The 21,258-nt window shown below is 44.0% G+C and overlaps 1 protein-coding gene across 1 annotated transcript in view; it reads right to left on the bottom strand.

Annotated features, from left to right (window-relative positions):
• Positions 1-21,258, bottom strand: part of CUNH1orf112 (chromosome unknown C1orf112 homolog) — a 41,669-nt gene that overhangs the window by 13,903 nt on the left and 6,508 nt on the right. The window contains exons 4-15 of the mRNA XM_036272270.1: positions 20,002-20,106; positions 19,215-19,355; positions 18,044-18,209; positions 16,495-16,579; positions 13,951-14,089; positions 9,380-9,460; positions 8,948-9,012; positions 4,548-4,696; positions 4,160-4,289; positions 2,498-2,684; positions 1,656-1,738; positions 1,266-1,317 (exon numbers count right to left, since the gene is read on the bottom strand). Of these exons, the coding sequence (XP_036128163.1) occupies positions 1,266-1,317; positions 1,656-1,738; positions 2,498-2,684; positions 4,160-4,289; positions 4,548-4,696; positions 8,948-9,012; positions 9,380-9,460; positions 13,951-14,089; positions 16,495-16,579; positions 18,044-18,209; positions 19,215-19,355; positions 20,002-20,106 (1,383 nt within the window). The remainder of the gene's footprint in view (positions 1-1,265; positions 1,318-1,655; positions 1,739-2,497; positions 2,685-4,159; positions 4,290-4,547; positions 4,697-8,947; positions 9,013-9,379; positions 9,461-13,950; positions 14,090-16,494; positions 16,580-18,043; positions 18,210-19,214; positions 19,356-20,001; positions 20,107-21,258) is intronic.

The following is a 21,258-nucleotide window of genomic DNA, read 5'->3' on the forward strand; positions in this document are numbered from 1 at the left end:
ATTTATTTTTAAGATTTTTAATTTATTTTTAGAGAGAGGAAGGGATAAGAAGAAAAAGAGAGAAACAGTGATATGAAAGCAAAACATCAACTGGCTGCCTCCTGCACACCCCCTTCTGGGGCTGGAGCCTGAAACCTGGGCATGTGCCCTGACTGGCGACCTCTTAGTGCACAGGACGATGTTTAAGCAACTGGCCACACTGGCCACGGCCTGACGTTATATTTTAAACACCACTTTGAGCCCTGGCCAGTTTGGCTCAGCAGTTAAGAGCATCGGCCTGCGGTCCAGAGAGACCCGGGTTCGGTTACCGCTAGGGGCGCGTACCTCGGTTGCAGTTTGTCCCCGGCCCTGGTCGGTCGTGCAGGTGGCAGCCACTTGATGTGTCTTTCACGTCGATGTTTCTCTCTCTCTCTCTTCCCCTTCACCCCCCCCCCCCCACTCTACCTGAACCAAAAGTGGAAAATGTCCTCGGGTGAGGATAAAAAAAAAACAAAACACCACTTTGAAATCTCAATTTCTAATTACCATTTTGATGACAACTTCCTACTCAAAAACAATCCGTGGAGTTTTTTAAGATCTCAGCACAACAGTGCACAGGTGGATATAACTCTGTATGATGGAAGCATTATTAAAAGATTTTGTAAACTCAATTTTCTGGAAATCAATTCCCTTCATAATATACTAGGGTTAGGGACCAAAAAAAAAGTAAGGAATAGGTCATGACCATCTTAAATGGAACATATCAAACATCTCGGAATTTAAAAGTAAAAACAGGTTAACGTGAAAAGATTAGAATAAATCATCACTATGTAATTTTCTCCTGTATCCATTCACAAAGCATCACTTCTTTCCCCAAAAGGCATTGGGCTCCATCACACTCAGTCTCTCCAGACCGAAAACATACAAGTCAAGAGTCCACTTGCCTAAGTCATATGAGAGAGAAAGAAATAGAGAGCGAGCGAGCTCTTGGTCATTAACATTGCAGTTCACTCTCTCATTCTCTACTTTGCATTTAATTTTAAATGTATTCTCAAGCTAGTCTTTATTTCCCAGAACAATTAATGAAACTCAATAAAATTTTGAACATATGAAACAATTTTCCCAGTTTTACACTGTTTCTAGAGCATCATTCTCAACAGCATCAATGAATGGCCGCAATAACGTGGCTGCCACGTATTTCTCCGTTGCTGTTCACTTTCTTTAGACGAGCGTATCTCCCAAGGCCCGGCGTGGGCAGTGGGGCCCAGGCCTGCAGCTGTACTCACCAGGTGGGCCACTACGGTGACGTGGTGGGCACAGAGCTCCGCAGTCCCGTATCTGCGATGCAAGGAGGCAGTCTTTACAGTTGTTTATACAATTTCCCAGAAAAGCAAGGAGAGACTTCCATAAAGCACTAACTGTTCTAACTGCAGTTATTCCCACGGCCAAGGAGTATCAACATACTAAACCACCTAAGCAACAGTTACCTATTGGCTTCAACCAAAGGAAGGAGAAAGGAACTCGGTTCCTAACTAAGTGCTGTGATATAAAATCAAACCACTTGGGGGCTATAAAGGCTTATTGAGACAGCACTTTTCTATAAAAGTACAAATCTAAAATCATTTACTGCTGGTCACTACTATGAATCAATCCGAAACCAAAGCAGTAAGCTGTACCGAGCAAGGAAGCACCAGGCGTCCATGGCCAGCAGGGCAGTGATCATGTTAGCACTCAGCACGGCGCTCAGCAGGGCCACGTCCTGGGGAGGCACAGAGCTCACGTAAGTTGGCTTTCACATTACTCTCCTCAAAGTAAAACAAGCAGGTCCCAACACACCCTCAAGGGAAAGGCTCCATTCCCTAGACCCAGAAGGAGCCTACGCTGCATGCCGGTCCCTGGACAGGTCTTCAGCACCTCTATATTGGACACTGTGCTGGGCATGGGGACTGAAACTGGTTTTAACTGTGGTAACTCCATCCCTGGGATCTACCAGAATTCTCTGAGTAGCTCAAATCGTTAAAACAGGTGTAACATGTAAGAAGCCTATACTTTTGTTTCTGCCTTTATCCACACAGTATTTATACTACTGATAGTACCCACTGTATAGTATCTTAAATCATACTGGTACTTCTGTAGATCCTAAGAATTTTCCCTAGAATTTCCTCAGCATCTTTTCTAATCCAACTCCACTTAGAAACTCTCTTACCAAAGATCATACTCCTCTCCACTTCTTCTCCTCATGAACTGAGTTGGTGCAAACCCGCACTCTCCTCCCTCACTCGTGTCCCCTCCCTCCTAGTTCTCCCAATGTTGCAGCTGCCTCGACATCTGAACGCTATGGGCTCCAGGGTCATCGTTTCCCAGGACATGGCTGAGTTAAAGGGTAAGACGTGAGCTGAGACAATGACGGTCAAGAAGAACATACACTAACTAGTCCCACTTTCTTCTGTATATAAACCACAACTTCAATTTAAAAAGAAGAGAAACTTCAGCTTAGCCCAACAAGTACCAAACTCACCAGCTCCGGAAACAGGGAGGGATGAAAGGAAGCGATAAACGTGCACAGGTGAACACAGACGTGCTGATACAAGGGGACGGCGCCCGCGGCTCGCCCTCCACCCTTCACTCCCTGTAAATGAACAGGCAGAGACAGTTCACCAGAACACTGCTCAAAACTGCAGAAAAGCGCTTTGAGTAGAGGTACCCTGCAGGAAAATTGAGAATATGGAACCCAACGTTATTAACACTTAATAATTAGCAAATATAATAACAACATATCAAAGTAAAATATCTCAAGAGATACCCATTTCCTGTATGTGAACATGTGTACAGAAAACCAAATGCAGTCACCGTCAGAGAAAGTCCTCCGAGGACAAGACTGCCTGCACACTTTGTATCATTTACCAAGTGTCTATCCCAGAACTATTCAAAGTCAAAGACAGAATCCATCAAGAAACTTGATGTTTCGCCCTGGCCGGTTTGGCTCAGTGGTTAGAGCATCGGCCTGCAGTCCAAAGAGACCCAGGTTCGGTTCCCGCTAAGGGCGTGTACCTCGGTTGTAGTTTGTCCCCGGCCCTGATTGGGTCATGCAGGTGGCAGCCACTCAATGTGTCCCTTTCACGTCGATGTTTCTCTCTCTCTCTCTCCCACTGAACAAAATCTGGAAGAATGTCCTTGGATGAGGATTAAAAAAAAAAGAACCTTGATGTTTAAACAGCCAGAGAGCATTGTAAACCAGACAGGACAGTTCCGATGGGGGAGGTCATGTTATGACTGAAATGGTTCAGGAAACCTTCAGAGGATGTGAATAACAAATGGAAGCGGACAAGCTGCAGAGCACTGGTAAGCCTGAGTAACAGGTCTGCCAGAAGCCGGGCACGCGAGCAGGAAATGGGCGAAATGATGAGGAGCAAGAGAAGGCGGCAGCAGGACGGAACGGCCTTCCGGTGCAGGGCTGAGCAGTCTGACGTGAGACTCCTCAGCTTTAGTTTGTGAGCAGCAGGGAGCCCCAAGCTGGCTTAGGAAGACTGACGAGAAGGCGGCACTGAGATGGGCCAGAGCGAGCGACACGTCCCAGCACAGAAGCACCCAGGGAAGCAGGACAAGCGAACTCCCAGGAGGACACGCACAGACCTCACACCCGCTCACCATAGCCCACGTTCCTGTTACTAATCACATCCACCGCTACACGTGACGTCTACGACACTGCTGGGCAATGCCTTCTAAAACACTGAACAAAATTAAAATAGTTTAGCATCTATAGATTTCTATTATTTTTTTTCCTCACCTGAGGACATTCCCACATTTATCATCAGATAGAGCGGGAGAGAGGAGGGAAGAGAGAGAGAGAAACATTGATGTGAGAGATACACATCGAGTGGTTGCCACCCACACGACCCCCACTGGGGCCAGGGACAAAATGCAACCGAGGTACATGCCCTTCTCGGGAACCAAACCCGGGTCTCTCTGGTCCGCGGGCCGACGCTCTAACCGCTGAGCAAAATCGGGCAGGGCTATAGATTTCTGTATTTTATGTGTATTTTTATACAGCAGCAACTACACAGGAGGTCTACAGTAACTGTTAACTAGAATGTCTGACACAACAAGAAACATAATTTCAAGATCTTTCCAAACAACGGACATCTAAACCACCCCGTGCCCAGAGGGAGCCCATCACTACCTGGGTGCAGCTTTGGAGGCCGGACTGTGGGCACACCAGAGGCTCTGCACCTCCCGGGGCTGCGCGGGCAGAGCGTCCAGGATGGTGACCAGCAGGAGGCACTGGGGGAGCTGCAGGGCACAGGGCAGCACTGTGGGGCATCAAGCACAGTGATTGCGTTACAACCGACCGCAAAGCATGCTCTGCGCCTTTTCAACTCATGTAAAGAAATTAGAGGCATCATTTTTAAAAATGAGAAATATGTTACAAGAAAAAAAAAAAAGTAAAATAAATTTTTACTAAAACTCTCAAACAAAAAACGACGACAGCTTGAGGGAAGATGACCCTGCCTGTTACATCACGCCATGACTAACGAGCGAGGCTGCACAGGGCTCGGTCTGCCGCTCACCTCGTTCACTGTCCAGCACCGCGCACACGAAGGGCGGAAAGGGGAGCAGCTGAGAGACCAGCGGATCCAGGGTAACCAGGAAGGTGCCCGCGATCTCCTCCTGCTGGGCCTGGGAAATCCCGGCGGCATACAGACTGGGAGGGACCTTGCTGGAAAGGGAGGGGACACGCAGTCATCGACCAGCTATCTTCCAATCTCAGGAAGAGGTAAGTACTGCAGACTGTGTTAGCAGTGAGCGTATGAAAACCAAGTAGCGTGTGTTTTGTTAAACAAAATTCAGACTGCGGAAATGACACCATGACTGTATGAAGAACCTCAGAACTCAATAACAAGGCTCAACACAACACTGAACGTCTAGAATCTTAGTGAAATCTCGGAATTGCTTTGATGCATTTTAATACCATTTGAAAACAATGTCTTCTAAAAATACTGTAAAAGTCTGGCTGGTGTGGATCAGTGGTTGAGCGCTGACCCATGTACCAAGAGGTCACCAGTTCGATTCCTGGCCAGGACACACGCCCAGGTTGTGGGCCCGATCCCCAGTGGGGGGCATGCAGGAGGCAGCCAATCGATGTTTTCTCTCTCATTAATGTTTCTATCTCTCTCTCCCTCTCCCTCTCTCTAAAACCAATAAAGAAAAAAAAATTAAAATACTGTAAAAATATGAATCTTAACTAGTAAAAATATTATATGTAAAAAGACATGTCTGATAAATTCTTGCATAGTCACTTGTATTGAAGGTCACTGTGAAACAGACAGAACGCTGAACTGGCCAGGGAGGAGCACTCAGATTCCCAGGAGCAAGGCTGCACAACATACTGGCCTCCAGGGAGGCGTGCAGACTGCTTCCTGGGGACGTCTCAGTAACGGGGTGTAAACTAACTTCAATTGAAACCTATGTGAAAGGAGACATGTGCTCAGACTTTCAGCCATGCCATTTTAATTGTGGCACACTGGACAGTACATGGGAACACACCGTCCCACGGAGGATTAGGACGCTTAAAAGAATGCACTTAAGCCCTGGCCAATGTGGCTCTTTGGTTGGAGCACTGTCCCGTACATCAAAAGGATGCGGGTTCAATTCCCGGTCAGGGCACATAACTAGGTTGTGGGTTTGATCACCAGTGGGACACGTATGAAAGGCAATCAATCAATGTTCTCTATCACATCAATATCTGTCTGTCTCTTTCTCTCTTCCTCTCTCCAAAATCAGTAAGCATATCACTGGGGAAGCGGGGGGAGAGCCCTGGCTCAGTTGGTTGAGTGTTGTCCCATGCACAAAAGGGTCTCCGGTTCAATTCCTGGTCAGGGCATACTCCCAGGTTTCGGACTCGACTGCCAGTCGGGGTGCAGGTGGGAGGCAACCTATCAATATTTCTTTCTCCCTCTCCCTTCCTTTCTCTCTAAAGTCAATTTTAAAAAATACACTTAAGTTAAACACTTGGGGCCTTTGTAGTGTGACAGAAAAAGTGCCCATCTGTCAGTTATCAGTTATTAGTTCCGTGACTTTGGTACATTCATTTGATCTGGAGTTGTGAGAATTAAATTTTAAGGCAAAGAAGTTTATAAATAAAAGGTAATGAAACTCCAGACTTGAACTATAGCTACTGAGATCAAAGTGTTTGCATTTCAATCAAGTGGCACATTTTAATGTATGTACTTGATAACCGTGCTGAACGCCTGTGTATGGTCACGCGGATGCACAGCAGTAAACACACCACACAGAATCGCAGCCTCTGCAGTGTCCATCCCAATGAAGGGAAGCAGTTAGCAAAGGGAACAAGTACATTCACAGCACAGTGGACGTTAACATTGTGGAGAAAAACAAGGTAAGGTGAACAGGAAACCTACTGAATTCTATTTGAATATTGAGTCATTTGAGGGTTTGCACAGAAGTCACAAGATCTAATGTGTGTTCTGTCACTCACTCTGGCTACTATGTGGGGAAAGACTAGAACAAGACAAGGATGGAAACAGACAGTGGCCTGGATGCTCCTTCTCAAAATCCAGGCAAGAAAATAACAGTGGATGGGACTGGCTGGAACAGCAAGGGGATGGGAAGGGGCTGCACTCTGTTACAGTGAATATACATGTTTGTACTAAAGGCGGTGACAAAAGACTTTTGCTAAATAACCAGATGAGGGGGATGAGAACGAGAGAAAAACATTAAAGATGATGGCAAGGATTTGGGGTCAGACCGATGCGAAGAAGGAAGCTGCTATTTAAACTAAACTGAGGAAGCACAAAAGGAATAGACTGTGTGTGTGTTGCGGGGGTGGAGGCGTAAAATGGGTGGGAAATGAGTTTGTTGGGTGAGTTTAAGTGTAGTTACATTAAAGGGAAAAAGATAAATTTAAAGTCTTGAGACTAAACATCCATCGAAGGGGCCAGAGGGCACAGGGCGGCTGCCCAACTTGAGAAGCTGGGAGAAGAGGGCCCGCCCAGACGGCGGAGGAGCAGCAGCCAGTGAGACCAGGACAGAACCCAGAGGGAAGGTGTCCCGGAAGCGAACAGAAGGCTCGAAAGACAGGGCCAAGCACCGCTGACAGGACAATAAGGTGAGGCCTAAAACTGACCCCAGGCCTGGTCGGTTTGGCTCAGTACAGCATCCGCCCTCAGACCAATGAGCTGCGGGTTTGATTCCGGTCAAGGAAACGTACCACGGTTGCAGTTCATCCCTGGCCCTGGCTGAGGTCGTACGGAGGCAACCAGTCAATGTGTCTCTCTCACGTCGATGTGTCTCTCTCCTTTCCCCTCCCACTCTATCTGAAGATAAACAGAAAAATATCCTCAGGTGAGAATTTAAAAAAATAAAAATGTAAAAAAATAAATAACACTGACCCCAAGATGTGGCAACATGGAGGTCACCACTGGCCTTGGCAAGAGCTGTTCTGGGAAATGGTGGAGTAGAAAGTCTGCCGGGGACAAGTGTAAGAAAGCAAGTACCGCCCTGGCCGGTTTGGCTCAGCGGTTAGAGCGTCGGCCTGCGGTCCAGAGAGACCGGGGTTAGGTTCCCGCTAAGGGCATGTACCTCGGTTGCAGTTTGTCCCCGGCCCTGGTTGGTCGTGTGGGTGGCAGCCACTCGATGTGTCCCTTCATGTCGATGTTTCTCTCTCTCTCTCCCTCCCACTCTATCTAAAGAAAAATGGAAAAATGTCCTCGGGTGAGGATAAAAAAAGAAAGCAAGTACAGTTAGTACAGCTGACGCTTGAACAATGCAGGGGTTCGGGGCGCCAATCCCCTGCACAATTAAGTCTGTGTATAACTTCTGACCCCTCGTCCCCAGCAGCCTGCTGCTGACTAGAAGCATTGCCAGCAACAGTCAACAAGTACTGTGTCCTATCACACACTAGATTCTTACAGCAAAGTGAGCTGAAGAAAGCGTCATTTTAAAAATTATAAAGAAAACACACGGCATTTACTGACAGAAACCCACGTACAAGGAGACGTGTGCAGGCCAAACCCACGCTGTCCAGGGCCAAGTGCAGAGACAGCGGTGCAGACAAGCTTCCCAGTTGTGTTAACAGAGGCAGAGAAGCGGGAAGGAACGTGGTGGATGAAGCGCTGAGAGGTTTTGTTTGCTTTGTATTGTTCCGAAGACGGAAAAATAGCAGCATGTGGATACACTCAGGGGAGTGATGGAGGGCGGGGAGGCTGGCGATGGGGGAGGAAAAGGCTCCCCACTAGAGCGAGGTCCCTGCGCACGGGAGGGACGACTCCAGTGCACACGTGGGGTCTGGCCTCAGAGTCCCCCCAAGGGAACAAGGGCCTGCGTCGATGGGCTGAACACAGGCCACGGGACTGTCCCGTGTTGTAGGGCGCGTGCGGAAGCTCCCGCTCCCAGTCCCACCACGCGCGCCGTTTTCTCGGTGACGCAAAGTGAGGACACCGCCTGACGAGGGGATGAGGCGTGGAGGACGGACGGGGGCGGTGTGAAAACGGGTCGAGGGGGAGAGCTGAGAGGCCCGGACAAGCGGGCTGCCGGGTTATTCTGGTGTCGAATCCAAGGTAACTGCCAATTTCCAATATCACTTAGCCCCTTTCTAACGTAATACTTTCCTGGAACTCACATTTTTTCTGAGATGGAGTTAACTACCAATGACTTAAATCTCATGGAAGTAAAATCTAAATTAACAAAGATAAACAAGATGCCAGTAGAAAGCACACACGCATACATAGCCTCTTTTTCTGGCCTTTGGTATTTATCACCACACCTGTGATTCACCACTTGGTATAAGATACTAGTTAAGAACACAAAGACATGCAAAACCCACATGGAACCTACTTCTTGAAAGCTGGCATCTCCAGTTATTTTAAGCAAGTAGATAAAAACTTATGAAAACTTTAAGATGACTGGTTCAAACGGCGCTGTTGCCTCTCAGTAAACATACGGCACTTACCTGTGTATCTGCAGGTACAGCTGGTGCAGAGCACAGCAAGCGTCGGAGAGGAAAGGAAGGAAGTCCTATGGCAGAAGAGCGCTAGTCATTCTTTACGTACACGTACCTTTCTGATGCACGTGCTTTCAAAAAGGCATGCAAAAATCAAATAAAACCCTTGCATGAGACTATAACGGAGGATAAAGCTAAGCATCTATAATTCTTTACTGTTAAGACTGTCCCCAAGCCCTGGGGGATAGTGAAAGAGACACACCCACTGGCTGCCCACCACATGACCGACCAGGGCTGGGGACCAACCGCAACCCAGGTACATGCACTTGGCCGGAATCGAACCCACAGCTCTTTGGTCCAAGAGCTGACGCTCTAACCACTGACCCAAACCAGCCAGGGCTAATTCATTCACATTTATGCATTATAAAAAATAAGCCTTACCTTAGTATAGTGCAAAAGAGAGTTGGCAAGGAAACGACACAATTTGAGTGTTTTCTGAAATAATCTGTAGTCAGTATTATCCTATTTCAAAAAAAGAAAATAAACCATAATAAGAAAAGAATATGAAATTAGCTTAATTTGTAAATGAGACAATTTTTTATAAAAAGGTCTCTTAATAAACACGTAGGGCGTAAACATTTTCCAAGAAAACAGACTTCTACCCTGAAATGTTAGGATCAGTATAAATAAACACCAAATGACAACAGAGACACTTTAAAAAATTAAACCCATGTTACTGAGAATAAATCAATATATAATAAGCAAAAGAGGTGAGCATTCTGGGTCGATCTATAAGTGAAAGAAATTTAATTGCCTTATTTTTGCTGTATGCAAATGAACAGATGGTCAAAAGAAAAAGGTAGTAAAACCAATAAATGATATATGAAACAGGCAAAACACACAAGAAGACAGTTCACAGAAAATACAAACTGCAAAAAAACTATTACTGAAAAGAATCCAGATTACAATCTCAGTACATATGTTTTGAGGGGGAAGAAGGGAGGGTTATTCAATTAGCACAAATTAAAAAGGCTGATAATACCCCAGGGTTGATGAGATGGTGGGGTAGTGAGCACTTTCTTTTGCCATTCGTGGGAGCATAAAATACTGTACTCTTTGCATTGTTATTAAAAGCTGAAGTGTTAAAATTCCTTGACTCAGACAGAAGCAGTTCCACCCTGGAAATACATTCTAAAGGAATACTAGCACAGGAATGCAATGCAACATTTTTTAACTAGCAAACTTGGTTCAAGTGTCCAACTGGAGAATGGTTAAATAAATTCAAGGTAGATTCATAAACTGCAATAGCAATTATTTAAAGGGATCAGGTAGATAGTATTTCATGACACACTAAGCACTAACATAGATTATCAACTAAAAAATCAAGTTGCAAAACAATACGTATAAAATAAAACTATTATTATTTTAAATCGTATGTTGCATGTTAATCCTTACTCCTTAGCCCCTCAAAAGTAAATGGAGACCCTACCTGCGGCCTCTCTGGCAGAGGACAGTGGTACTCCACTTTCCTGTCAGGCAGCTGTGTAATGGGTGTTTTCTGAGCTCACATTACACTGTAAGCTGACAAAACGTGGGGGTTACTGCCATGATCGAGGCATGTATGCAGGGAGTTAGAGACTCGGAGTCATCCTGCAGGACGGAAACCCTGGCCCTCCCACACCTACTGCACGGTCACGGGAACGCTGTCTACTCTCTGCGGGGTTGCAGTTGGCTTATACGAAGGTTACTCTAAGGGTTAGAGTCTGACAATTTCGCTCAATAAATACTGGCTATGTCACCCAAATGTGTTATACACATTATAACCCAAAGAACCTTATATTTGTACCATGAAATTCTGTCAAATACATACACTGTTGTCTTTAATTTTGAGAATAACATCTCATGAAATAAAACATCTTAACTTTAATGTTAACCTTATGTTCAATTTCTTTCCAACATAGCAAAACCATATTTAAACCAATCAAAACAGAATTGGACAACCCACTAATCAGACATGACCCTTCACTTTGACCTACATTAAAATTTAAAATACTTGAAAACAGTCACTTTTCTTTAGCAGAAACAGGTGAGATGAATACTGACCTTTTCTTTGACAATTCTGAACCTGAACACCACAGTGCTATGGAAGTTCACAAACTCAGGGACTAAAGACGAACCTACACTGATCTTCTAATATACTCATAAGACATTTTATTCAGCTCAGATGTCATCACAAGAACCCTCCCTGACTTCATGGCTGTGTTTCTCTCTTTACCTACACAAGCCAACCCCCAAGTCTCCACGGACCACTACTCTATAATTACCTGCTTAGCTGTCCCCGAGCTAGACTGTAAGAGTTTGAGGGCAGATTGTGACTAAGATAGCACCTGGTACAGTGCCTGGCACACTGGAAATACTAAATACATGAATGTTGACACACAACTTATGTTTGCCTACCTTAAATTCTTCTCATTCAAGGGGAAATTGTACAAGATTTGGTTGAAGACTAGTTTCACTTCATTACTAAATAGTATAACAATTAAATCTGGAGCTTTTATTTTGATATTTTCAAAAAGCAAGTATATAACACAAGCCCTGTCCCTTCTTGATGTACTGGACCATTTAGGACAGAAAGTTTGCATCCCAATGCCAGCAAAGGGGCTGGGACATATGCAAGGAAGACCTTTCTTCAGTGTTTCAAAACCCTGAGTACCTATGCTTCTTTTCCTTAAATGAAACAAGAAAAATACTAATTAAAAACTAAAGGTAGTAGGCAATAAATCTAAGTGTAGGCAATAAATATAAAATTATTTCTTTTCAGAATATAAATTTCTATAAGCAATGTATAAATAAAAGTAGGAATTACATGGAAATTAAATTTGTATCAAAGAGCCTTCCAAAAAAAAATTCCCTACCTTTATAGAAAAACTAAATCTTTGATGGATAAGAGACTATATGCTGGGGGGTGGGGAGGAACAAAAGAAAAGAAAAAAAAGACTATGTGCTAAAAAGTCTCATACAATATTCTCATTTTAAAAGCACATTCAAGACTTAGAGAACAAACATTTTAGCAGCTGTTATGGATGAACAACATCCTCCAAAAAGATATGCTGAAGTCCTAAGATGGAATGTGACTGTCTTTGGAAATAAGGTCACTGCATATGTAATTAGTTACAATGACGTCACCCAGGAGTAGCATGTGCCCTTACTCCAACCACCTGGACCCTACATGAAGATGTGAAGACTCAGGGAGACACACCACATGACGAGGGAGACAGAGATCAGGGTCACACAGAACGCCAGCCCCTCCAGGAGCGAAGCGACAGGCTCAAAACACACTCTGCCCCATCTCTGCAAGAACAAGGTCCAGCCGACAATTTCAGACTTCTCTCCTCTAGAACTGTGAGAGAATAAATGTCGTTTAACTTAAGCCACCGCATTTGTGGTAATTTGCTATTGCAGCCTGGGAAACACAGAGAATGACATATGCATAATGTCTCCATTAATAGCGCACAAATAATTAAATCTAGTGACTTTATTGAAACATTTCTTTAAACACTACTTGGAAAACTTTCCGTTTGATTCCTCAATAAATACCAATGGTGAACAGGAGAGGGCGCTGCTGATCAGAATGCAGAGTGAAGAAGGCAGAAACTCCAGACCATGGCAAAGCTCTGTCTCAGCCAACAGTGTAGAGGGATGGTCAATATTGATCCAAAATGTTCACAAATAAGAAAAAACATGAAAATGCACTTGGGGTTAAGAGAATTTACCATTTAAATTCCCCGACTTTCAGCTGCAGGCAGCTGACAGGAGCTGAACTTGCACACTGTGGCAGAATAGCCCTCCACCAGGCACTTGTCCCTCCCACTACAGACTATTTAGTTGGGCGGGGTTTCCACTGCTCGCCCCAGAAGCCTGCATCTAACTTCACTCTCCAAGCACCAGCTGGCGGCGCTGCGGTGCCAGGACAGGCCAGAAGGACCTGGGGGGGGGACTGGGGCTCAGGGTACAGACGCACAGGACAGGCCATGGTGGAGCGAACCACCTTCCTGCCGTGACATGGATGGGGACGGAAAAAAGATGAAAAGGAAGATGTGAGGGGAGCAGAGATGAGAGAAAGGGAGGCAGAGGGAAGGCCAGTCCCCTCCTAAGCTGCCCCTCACCTCCCTGGCATCTCCAGAGCTCCTTTCCACGCTCCCGGCCTCTGCGAGCATCTGTCTGCCCCGAGCATCCCCGCCCCAGCCCTCGCGACCAGGGTCTAGGAACTGGATGAATCCTTATGCCTCCTTCCCCACAGAGGCTCAGCAGTGAAGACACAGGTCTTCAGCTGGAGGAGTGGGCTACCACTACTCAAGGAAGAAACATTTAATCCATTTCCCATTGAGATATTATAACTGTCAGGTCCTGAGTACTATTAATTCCTTAATTTAGGGCTTTATGAGTTACATAAAATGTAACGGGCTAGTAGAGAACAAAAGGCACTATGTATAGCTTTGTCATAGGGAAGGAATTACAATTACCAGTAAGCATATTAGAAATAAATTTTTAGAATACAGTGGTTCATAAATGGGATACCAGTGCAATGTTATAACTATTTGAAATCAAAATAAATGCAAGTACATATTGATTCTAGAAGACACACACACACACGTGGCACATTGCATCACGCAGGCTTCAGCGGACTGGTGAAGACAAGGCCGGGAGTGGCTCTATCAAGATGATCGTAAATACACCGACCACAGCAGTAGACGTGTTCAGGGGAGAAAGGATGAAAGGATGGTGAGAAGAATGCCTCGACCAACCAGTCAGTATGCAAAGAGGAGGGACAGGTGGACCCTAGAAAGAACGAGGGCAGAGAGGAGTCTAATGCAATGTTCTGAGTGAAGTCATTATGGGCTATAATTCTAACACAAATTAATACCCTTAGAAGTAAAGTGATCCATAGATCCCAACGCAATTCAGTAACTGCCAGAGGATGCGAGAGCCACCAAGTGTGAGAGCGCTCGTACCTGGAGCCCTGCCTGGGCCATCTGCTCCGCCAGCTGCAAGCAAGACCCGAAGGAGCAGAGAAGGTCTTCGCACAAGCTGGTGACGATATCTTTGTGTCTCAGCTGACTCTTTATAACTGACTGGTGCTTAAGGCTCTGCCTGAATGAATAAAAAGAGCAAGTCACTATGAGTAACACATCAAGTAACTTAGTACCATAAGGATACGACGAAGGAACATGTAAAAAATGACTGTGCAGCACTGGCTGGTGCTGCTCAGGTGGTGGGGTGTCGTCCGGTGCACCAAGATCGCCTGTTCAATTCCCAGTCAGGGCACATACAGGGCTTGTGGATGTGCAGGAGGCAGCTGATCAACGTTTCTCTCTCCCCCTCTCACCCCTTCCTCTCTCTCTAAAAATTCAATAAAACTTTTTCTTTTTAATCACAGTGCACACATACGATACAGGACATAATTCAGATGTGCCAACTTTACCTATGAAGCAGTTCTGTCAGGTTAAGTTACTAATTTTTATTTCTCCATGTAAAATATTAATTGAAGTCTTACTGTGTGCCAGCCACTCGGCTAGGTTCTGGGGACAGAGAGGTGAATGAAGACAACCTCTGCCCTGTCTTCATGGAACATGTGGGCCAGCACCAACGAGAACATTAAGTAATAATTACTCAACTACGGCTGTGATTAGTGCGAAGTGGGAAAAGGCCAGTGTGCTACCATAGAAAGATGTGATATACCTTATTCTTAGGATGAGGAAATCAAAGGATGCTGCCACGAAGATGCAGCACTTAGACTTAGAGCTGAGAGAGAAGCAGGGGTCAGCACGGTGTAGAGGATGGAGAGGAGCATCCTGGCAGGACAGAAGCCGTGACAAGGCTCCAGGACAGGAGAGTTCAGTACATCTGAGGAACTAAGACCAGGGAGAGCAGCAGAGACAGGCTGGTGAAGAAGGCAGAGCCCAGAGAGGGTTAAGTGGTTAGCCTAGTAAAATGGGGTGGATTTTGCCCTGGCCGGTTTGGCTCAGCGGTTAGAGCATCGGCCTGCGGTCTGGAGAGACCCGGGTTCGGTTCCCGCTAAGGGCATGTACTTTGGTTGCAGTTTGTCCCCGGCCCTGGTTGGTCGTGCGGTGGCAGCCACTCTATGTGTCCCTTCACGTCGATGTTTCTCTCTCTGTCTCTTCCTCTCTCTCCCTCCCACTCTATCTGTACAAAAAATGGAAAAATGTCCTCGGGTGAGGATAAAAAAAATTTTTAAAAATGGGGTGAATTTTAAGCAGAGTAACATGAACTGATTACATTTTTAAAAGATCAACACAAATGCTAGGTAAAAAGTGAACTGGAAAGAGTTAAGAGTGGATGATATTTGATGATAGTGGTGATGGTGGTGGTGGTGGTGGTGGTGAAGGTGGTGATGATGATGGCGGCAGTGATACAGCTAATTCACTGAGCACTTAGTAAGTGCCATGCACCACTCTAAGCATTTCACCCTGATAAACTCAACTCTATTACAACCCACCAAAAAAGGTAACACTATTACTACTCCTATTTTCAGATGAGCAAACTAAGGGTCAGAGAAGTTAACCAAATTGCCCAAGTGTTCAGGAGGAGTAAGTTATTTAGAATAGAATCAGCAAAATGCAGCACGGCTCTGAGCTGACACTTCTGACCACTGCTCTGTCACTTGCTGGCAACTTAATGACCTGGTGCTGCAAAAGCTCCTAAGACCTGAGAGCACTGTGCTGACTTTAATGTTTCAGACGTGTGTGCAAAGGAGAGGTTCTCAACACATTTACATCTCAACTGCATCTTCTCCTGCACCCAAGACACCCGTGAACACTATGGGCACTCGCCCTAGTAACCCTTCATACTGCTCCAGTTAAAATTACTTTGTAAATGGAATTCGTTGAACAATTCAAAAGCTTATAATGAAGGGATTATGTTCATCTCTAAATACAGTTACTAATTTATCTCAGCCTGGAAATCAGATACTCAGTAATCTGTTAAACAACAGTAGCAGGAGGTAAGTGGCTAAGGGTTGGTCTGACCATGGTCCATTATTTCAGAATTACTAACTAAGCAGGGAGAAATTTTTTTTTTTTTTTTTTATCCTCACCTGAGGACATTTTTCCATTTTTTGTACAGATAGAGTGGGAGGGAGAGAGAGGAAGAGATAGACAGAGAGAAACATCGACGTGAAAGGGATACATCGAGTGGCCGCCACCGCACGACCAACCAGGGTCGGGGACAAACTGCAACCGAGGTACGCGCCCTTAGCGGGAACCGAACCCGGGTCTCTCAGGACCGCAGGTCGACGCTCTAACCACTGAGCCAAACCGGCCAGGGCAGCAGGGAGAAATTTTTAAAAAAACTTTACAGGCAGCAGGGTAAAGTCCAATTTGGTTTGTGAGCTACATGTAAGACTATCTGGATTATCAGACAGCACGGTCAGCGAACATTTTATACACCTACAGAAACTGTTTTAAATGCACTCTAACATTAATAAGATTTGATATGGAAAATTACAAAAAGTAAAAACAAAACAAAAAAAAACTTACTTAATTATAAATTTCCAAGTATTGGCATGAAATGCATGGTCCATACTGGAAATAACAGAGCAGATATCCAACAATGAATGAATAACTACAAAGAAAAATAACAGAACACTTAAAATATTCAAATGTCATGAGTATAGTCTGTATTTAGAAGTATCTACTGAACAATCAGACATTTATTCAAACAGGTAATGCAGTTTGCAAAAAATGTGTCAAAATAATCATTGAAAATAAGTGTCACACTTTTAAGGTTTTTATAAATCATGGGAAATTAATTTCTGAAGTGTATACCTACCCTATGACCTGACTAAAACTAAGATGTTTAGTGGAATAAAGCTGAACCCTGTTATAACTGAAATACTCTGGATGCATGTATTTCCACTCCGGAATGACAAAGTAACCCTAAGGAAAGCAACCCTAGCAGTGGAGAATCAGAACTAAGTTGCACAGTTCTCATGTAAGGCTTCTACCCTCCCTGGGGCAGATTTATACAAACGGCCCAGTAACCTCCCTTTCCATGTCCACACTCTTGGGCAGGCCCCGTCCCCACAGACTCTGGGCTTAGTCATGTGATTTACTTTGGTCAGCAGGACAGAAATAAATGTAAAGTAGGCAGAGATTTGAAAAGTGCTTACATATTGTGGTTTGCTCTCTTGAAACCTGAGAAATGCTGAGGTGACAGAACCTGGACAGCCTGGGGATGACACTCTACACACGGCTGGCTCAGTACTTCTGCCGCTTCCGACAACCCGATGTGAGTGTGGTCACTGACCACACACACACACACACACACACACACGAGCCACTTCTGCCACAGGGAACAGAGAAAGCTGTCCCAGCTGAGCCCAGCCTAAACTGCTGACTCACAGAATCATAAATAAATAAAACAGTGGCTTTTTAAAATAAAATAGATTTTGGAGTGGTTTGTTATAGAATAAAAGGTACCTAATATGCTGCAAAAAACCAATTTACTCTCTTCACACTGAAGTGCTGAATGTAATCTGTGCCCTTACTCATTAGAGTAGACTGCTTTCCAAACTGGGTCATAACCTAATAGTGAGCAAAATCAATCCTTTAAAAAGTAAAAAGAATATAACAAAGTGTATCACATGTAATATGGGTTTATTTCATGTATAATTAATTAACGAGGTGCACCTCTTATACACACAAACATACACATACATATGTAATTATATGTGCTCTGAGAAGGAATGCAAACTATGAGTTATGATTTAAAAACTCTTTAAGCCACTGTCTCCAAATCTGAACTACTTCAGACGGTGTCAGGTTGCACACCTCTCTTTGTTAATCACTGTGGGGAAATTATCTATTATGAACATTAACTGAACATACAAATCTAATGTTAAGGCATCAAATGTCAATTTTAAATTCTAAAACTTAAAAGATTAAAAATTTACCTGGTATGATTTATTCTGTTCCACATAAGATGTCACATGAATCATTAGAAACAACGGTGGGTTCAATAATTTAAGTGATACACAGTTAACAGTCAGTGTATGTCCTGAAGTAAGTAATAAGTTTCTTCACTCACCAAATACCATATTCAAAATGTCGTCACTCTCATCAGCTTCAGGGCCCACGCAGACCACATCCAGCAGCTCCATCAGCTGCTTCTGAAGAGAGTAGGCCTCCCTGAAAAGGGCCTGCAGAAGGTCGGACACGAGGTGCAAGCGCCCAGAATATACAGATTCACTATTCTGCTCAAATAAAAATGAGAGAAAAGGCAAATCATAAAAAGCTCAAAAGCCAAATTTCTTTTCATTACTATTAGAGATCATCAATTTAATGCTTTTCACTGAATCACATATTCACTCATTAAACAAATGTTTAGTGAACATCCATTAAATATAGTGTACTTCAAGAGATGCAAGCCATGTATCATATGATTTGGCTTCTAATCATTTATCTGCAAATATAGAACTAAAAGGCAGATGAGTAACGTTAGGTGGGATGCATAACAATGTAGTACCCTATCCCCAAAGAGAAGCTTTAATTAACCAAAGATTTTCATTCACTCAAAAAATACCAGTATCAAAACTGCCTGTGACTCACAAATCTCACACCATCTTTTGTGCTTAAAGCTGCCTCAGGAATGCAGAGATGAACTAACAAGGGTTCGTGTCTCTTCGCAACACCTAATCATTAAGGACTAGTCATGCCTGACGTCACGACAGAATATTTCAGGATCCCTGTGACTCAACACAAATCCTAGCACTTCTTTCTTTACAGAGAGGAAACAGGATAAAAAAATTAAAAAAGCAAGCCCTGGCCAGTTTTGCTCAGCGGTTTGAGCGTTGGCCTGTGGTCCAGAGAGACCCGGTTTCGGTTCCTGCTAAGGGAATGTACCTCAGTTGCAGTTTGTCCCCGGCCCTCGTTGGGTTGTGCGGGTAGCAGCCACTCAATGTGTCCCTTTCACATCGACGTTTCTCTCTCTCTCTCCCCCTCCCACTCTATCTGAACAAAAAATAGAAAAATGTCCTCAGATGAGGATAAAAAAAAAAAAAAAGGCAAAAGCCCACTTTTTATCACTTCCTTATAACCACTCGTTATAAAATATTCACATGCATGCTTTATTTCTATGGCAAAGTGTATTCCAATAATATAGGCTAAAATGTAAAATCTTATGTACAAATACTCATCCACTCAGCTCCTCTGCCCGTGGATTCCTGGCCATTTCAAGTGCACCTGCACACACTCCTCACCTTACAGTGTACAAAGGTACTTCTGATCACATGTAGGACTGAGGAGGGGAGGCTCTGGATATTTCTGAGAACAACGGACTCCTGTGTGGCACTGACATGCTGAACACATCCTGTAAGAGCTCCTAGGACCTGTACCATCGTCTGGAAATAAGGAAAGACGTTTCATTCAGAACTTCAGTCTATCGGGACTACAAATACTGGAACGACTAGCTAGCCATGTGGTTTTAAAAAAAGTTGAAATTCTAACCCACACGTCAAAAAAGCCCATATGCTTTGAAACTACAGGTAGGGCATGTTATCTCAATTACTCGTCTTCCTTTAAGAGTTTAGATGTTTGCCCTGACCGGTTTGGCTCAGCGGTTAGTGCATTGGCCCGTGGACTGATGAGTCACGGGTTCGGTTCTGGTCAAGGGCACATACCTCAGTTGCAGTTCGTCCCGGGCCCTGGTCAGGTTGTGTGGGAGGCAACCAGTCGATGTGGTTCTAACACACTGATGTTTCTCTCTGCCTCTGCCTTCCTCCCTCCCTCTCACTCTATCTAATAAGTAGAAAAATATTCTTGGGTGAGGAATTAAAAAAAAAGAAAAAAGAGTTTAAATGTTTACTGAGCAGGAAACTGTGGCAAAAAAATTCAGAATTTATGTTTCTGTATTCATCTTTAATTCTATAAACATAATTCCAGTATTGGCCATTACATAAAGAATACGATGATAAAACATAATAGCAGTGTAGAAATTCTCACACTCTTTGAGCTGCCCATCTCTCCTGTTTTAATACTTTGACTTACTTGTAAAATATTCCTTAGAGTGGTCTGGATTTCTAAGTTTTGGCTTGATAGCTCTCTGGCTTGACTACTCAATTCATACATCATGTCATCAAATAATTTCACAGTCTGTAAAAACAAAGCAGGTTATTAATAATAGAAATCACTAGAAAAGGAAAGATACCTTTAAGAAAAATCAGATGACTCTTGCCCTGGCCAGTTTGGCTCAGCGGTTAGAGCGTCGACCTGCAGTCCCGAGAGGCCCGAGTTCAGTTCCCGCTAAGGGCGCGTACTTCGGTTGCAGTTTGTTCCCGGCCCTGGTTGGTCGTGCGGGTGGCAGCCACTCGATGTGTCCCTTTCACATTGGTGTTTCTCTCTCTCTCTCTCTCTGTTCCTGTCTCTCCCTCCCACTCTACCTGAACAAAAAAGGAAAAATGTCCTCGGGTGAGGATTAAAAAAAAAAAAGAAAGAAAAATCAGATGACTTTTATTTTTGCATCAGTAACACCCTTGGGATATTGTCTAGTTTAACAATTGTACCTGATTAAGTTTAAAATATATATGTTATATATACAACATATACAGGATGGGGTAAAAGTAGGTTTATAGTTCTGAGTATGTAAAACAGTTTATTCTTGTATTTTTATTATTGTATTATTTACCATATGAACTGTAAAACTACTTTTGCCTCATCCTGTATAATATATAGTAATTCTACAGTACAATTTCTTCAAAAAAAAAGCCTCAAACAGAAACTGACTGATTTTCCATTTCTGTGGTTTGAATCTAATAATAACAATTTTAAAAATCATTAAAAGTTCACTTTTGGTGAAGTGCTACTCTACATAATCAAAGATGACGGTCTTGACCCATCAACGTTCACATGGGCATTTACAAGGGTGACTTCTGGTCATGGTAACGAATCTGTGCTGAGTCTCCCATTCATTTGTATTCCAACTTGTTCCCCTTTGACCCAACTCAAAATACAGTTCCTGGGTTACAGGCACAGTATGTGACCTCAGAACTAAGTACTCTGTCGGGGAAAAGTCAGCCCCTAAGCCAGGACCTTTCTACACCACTTCAAGGGCCTGCACAGTGCAGGAACAGGCACCCAGGCAACAGCCCAGGTGATTCCAGAGAACATACCGTTTCCCACAGGTCTGCTGATGCTCAACATCCTGTTTTCTTTTTTTTATCCTCACCCGAGGACATTTTTTTTTTCTTTTCGATATTTTGTTCAGATAGAATGGGAGGGAGGGAGAGGGAGAGAAACATCAACGTG

Source organism: Molossus molossus, unplaced genomic scaffold, assembly GCF_014108415.1.
Source record: "Molossus molossus isolate mMolMol1 unplaced genomic scaffold, mMolMol1.p scaffold_m16_p_20, whole genome shotgun sequence".
Lineage (NCBI taxonomy): Eukaryota > Metazoa > Chordata > Mammalia > Chiroptera > Molossidae > Molossus > Molossus molossus.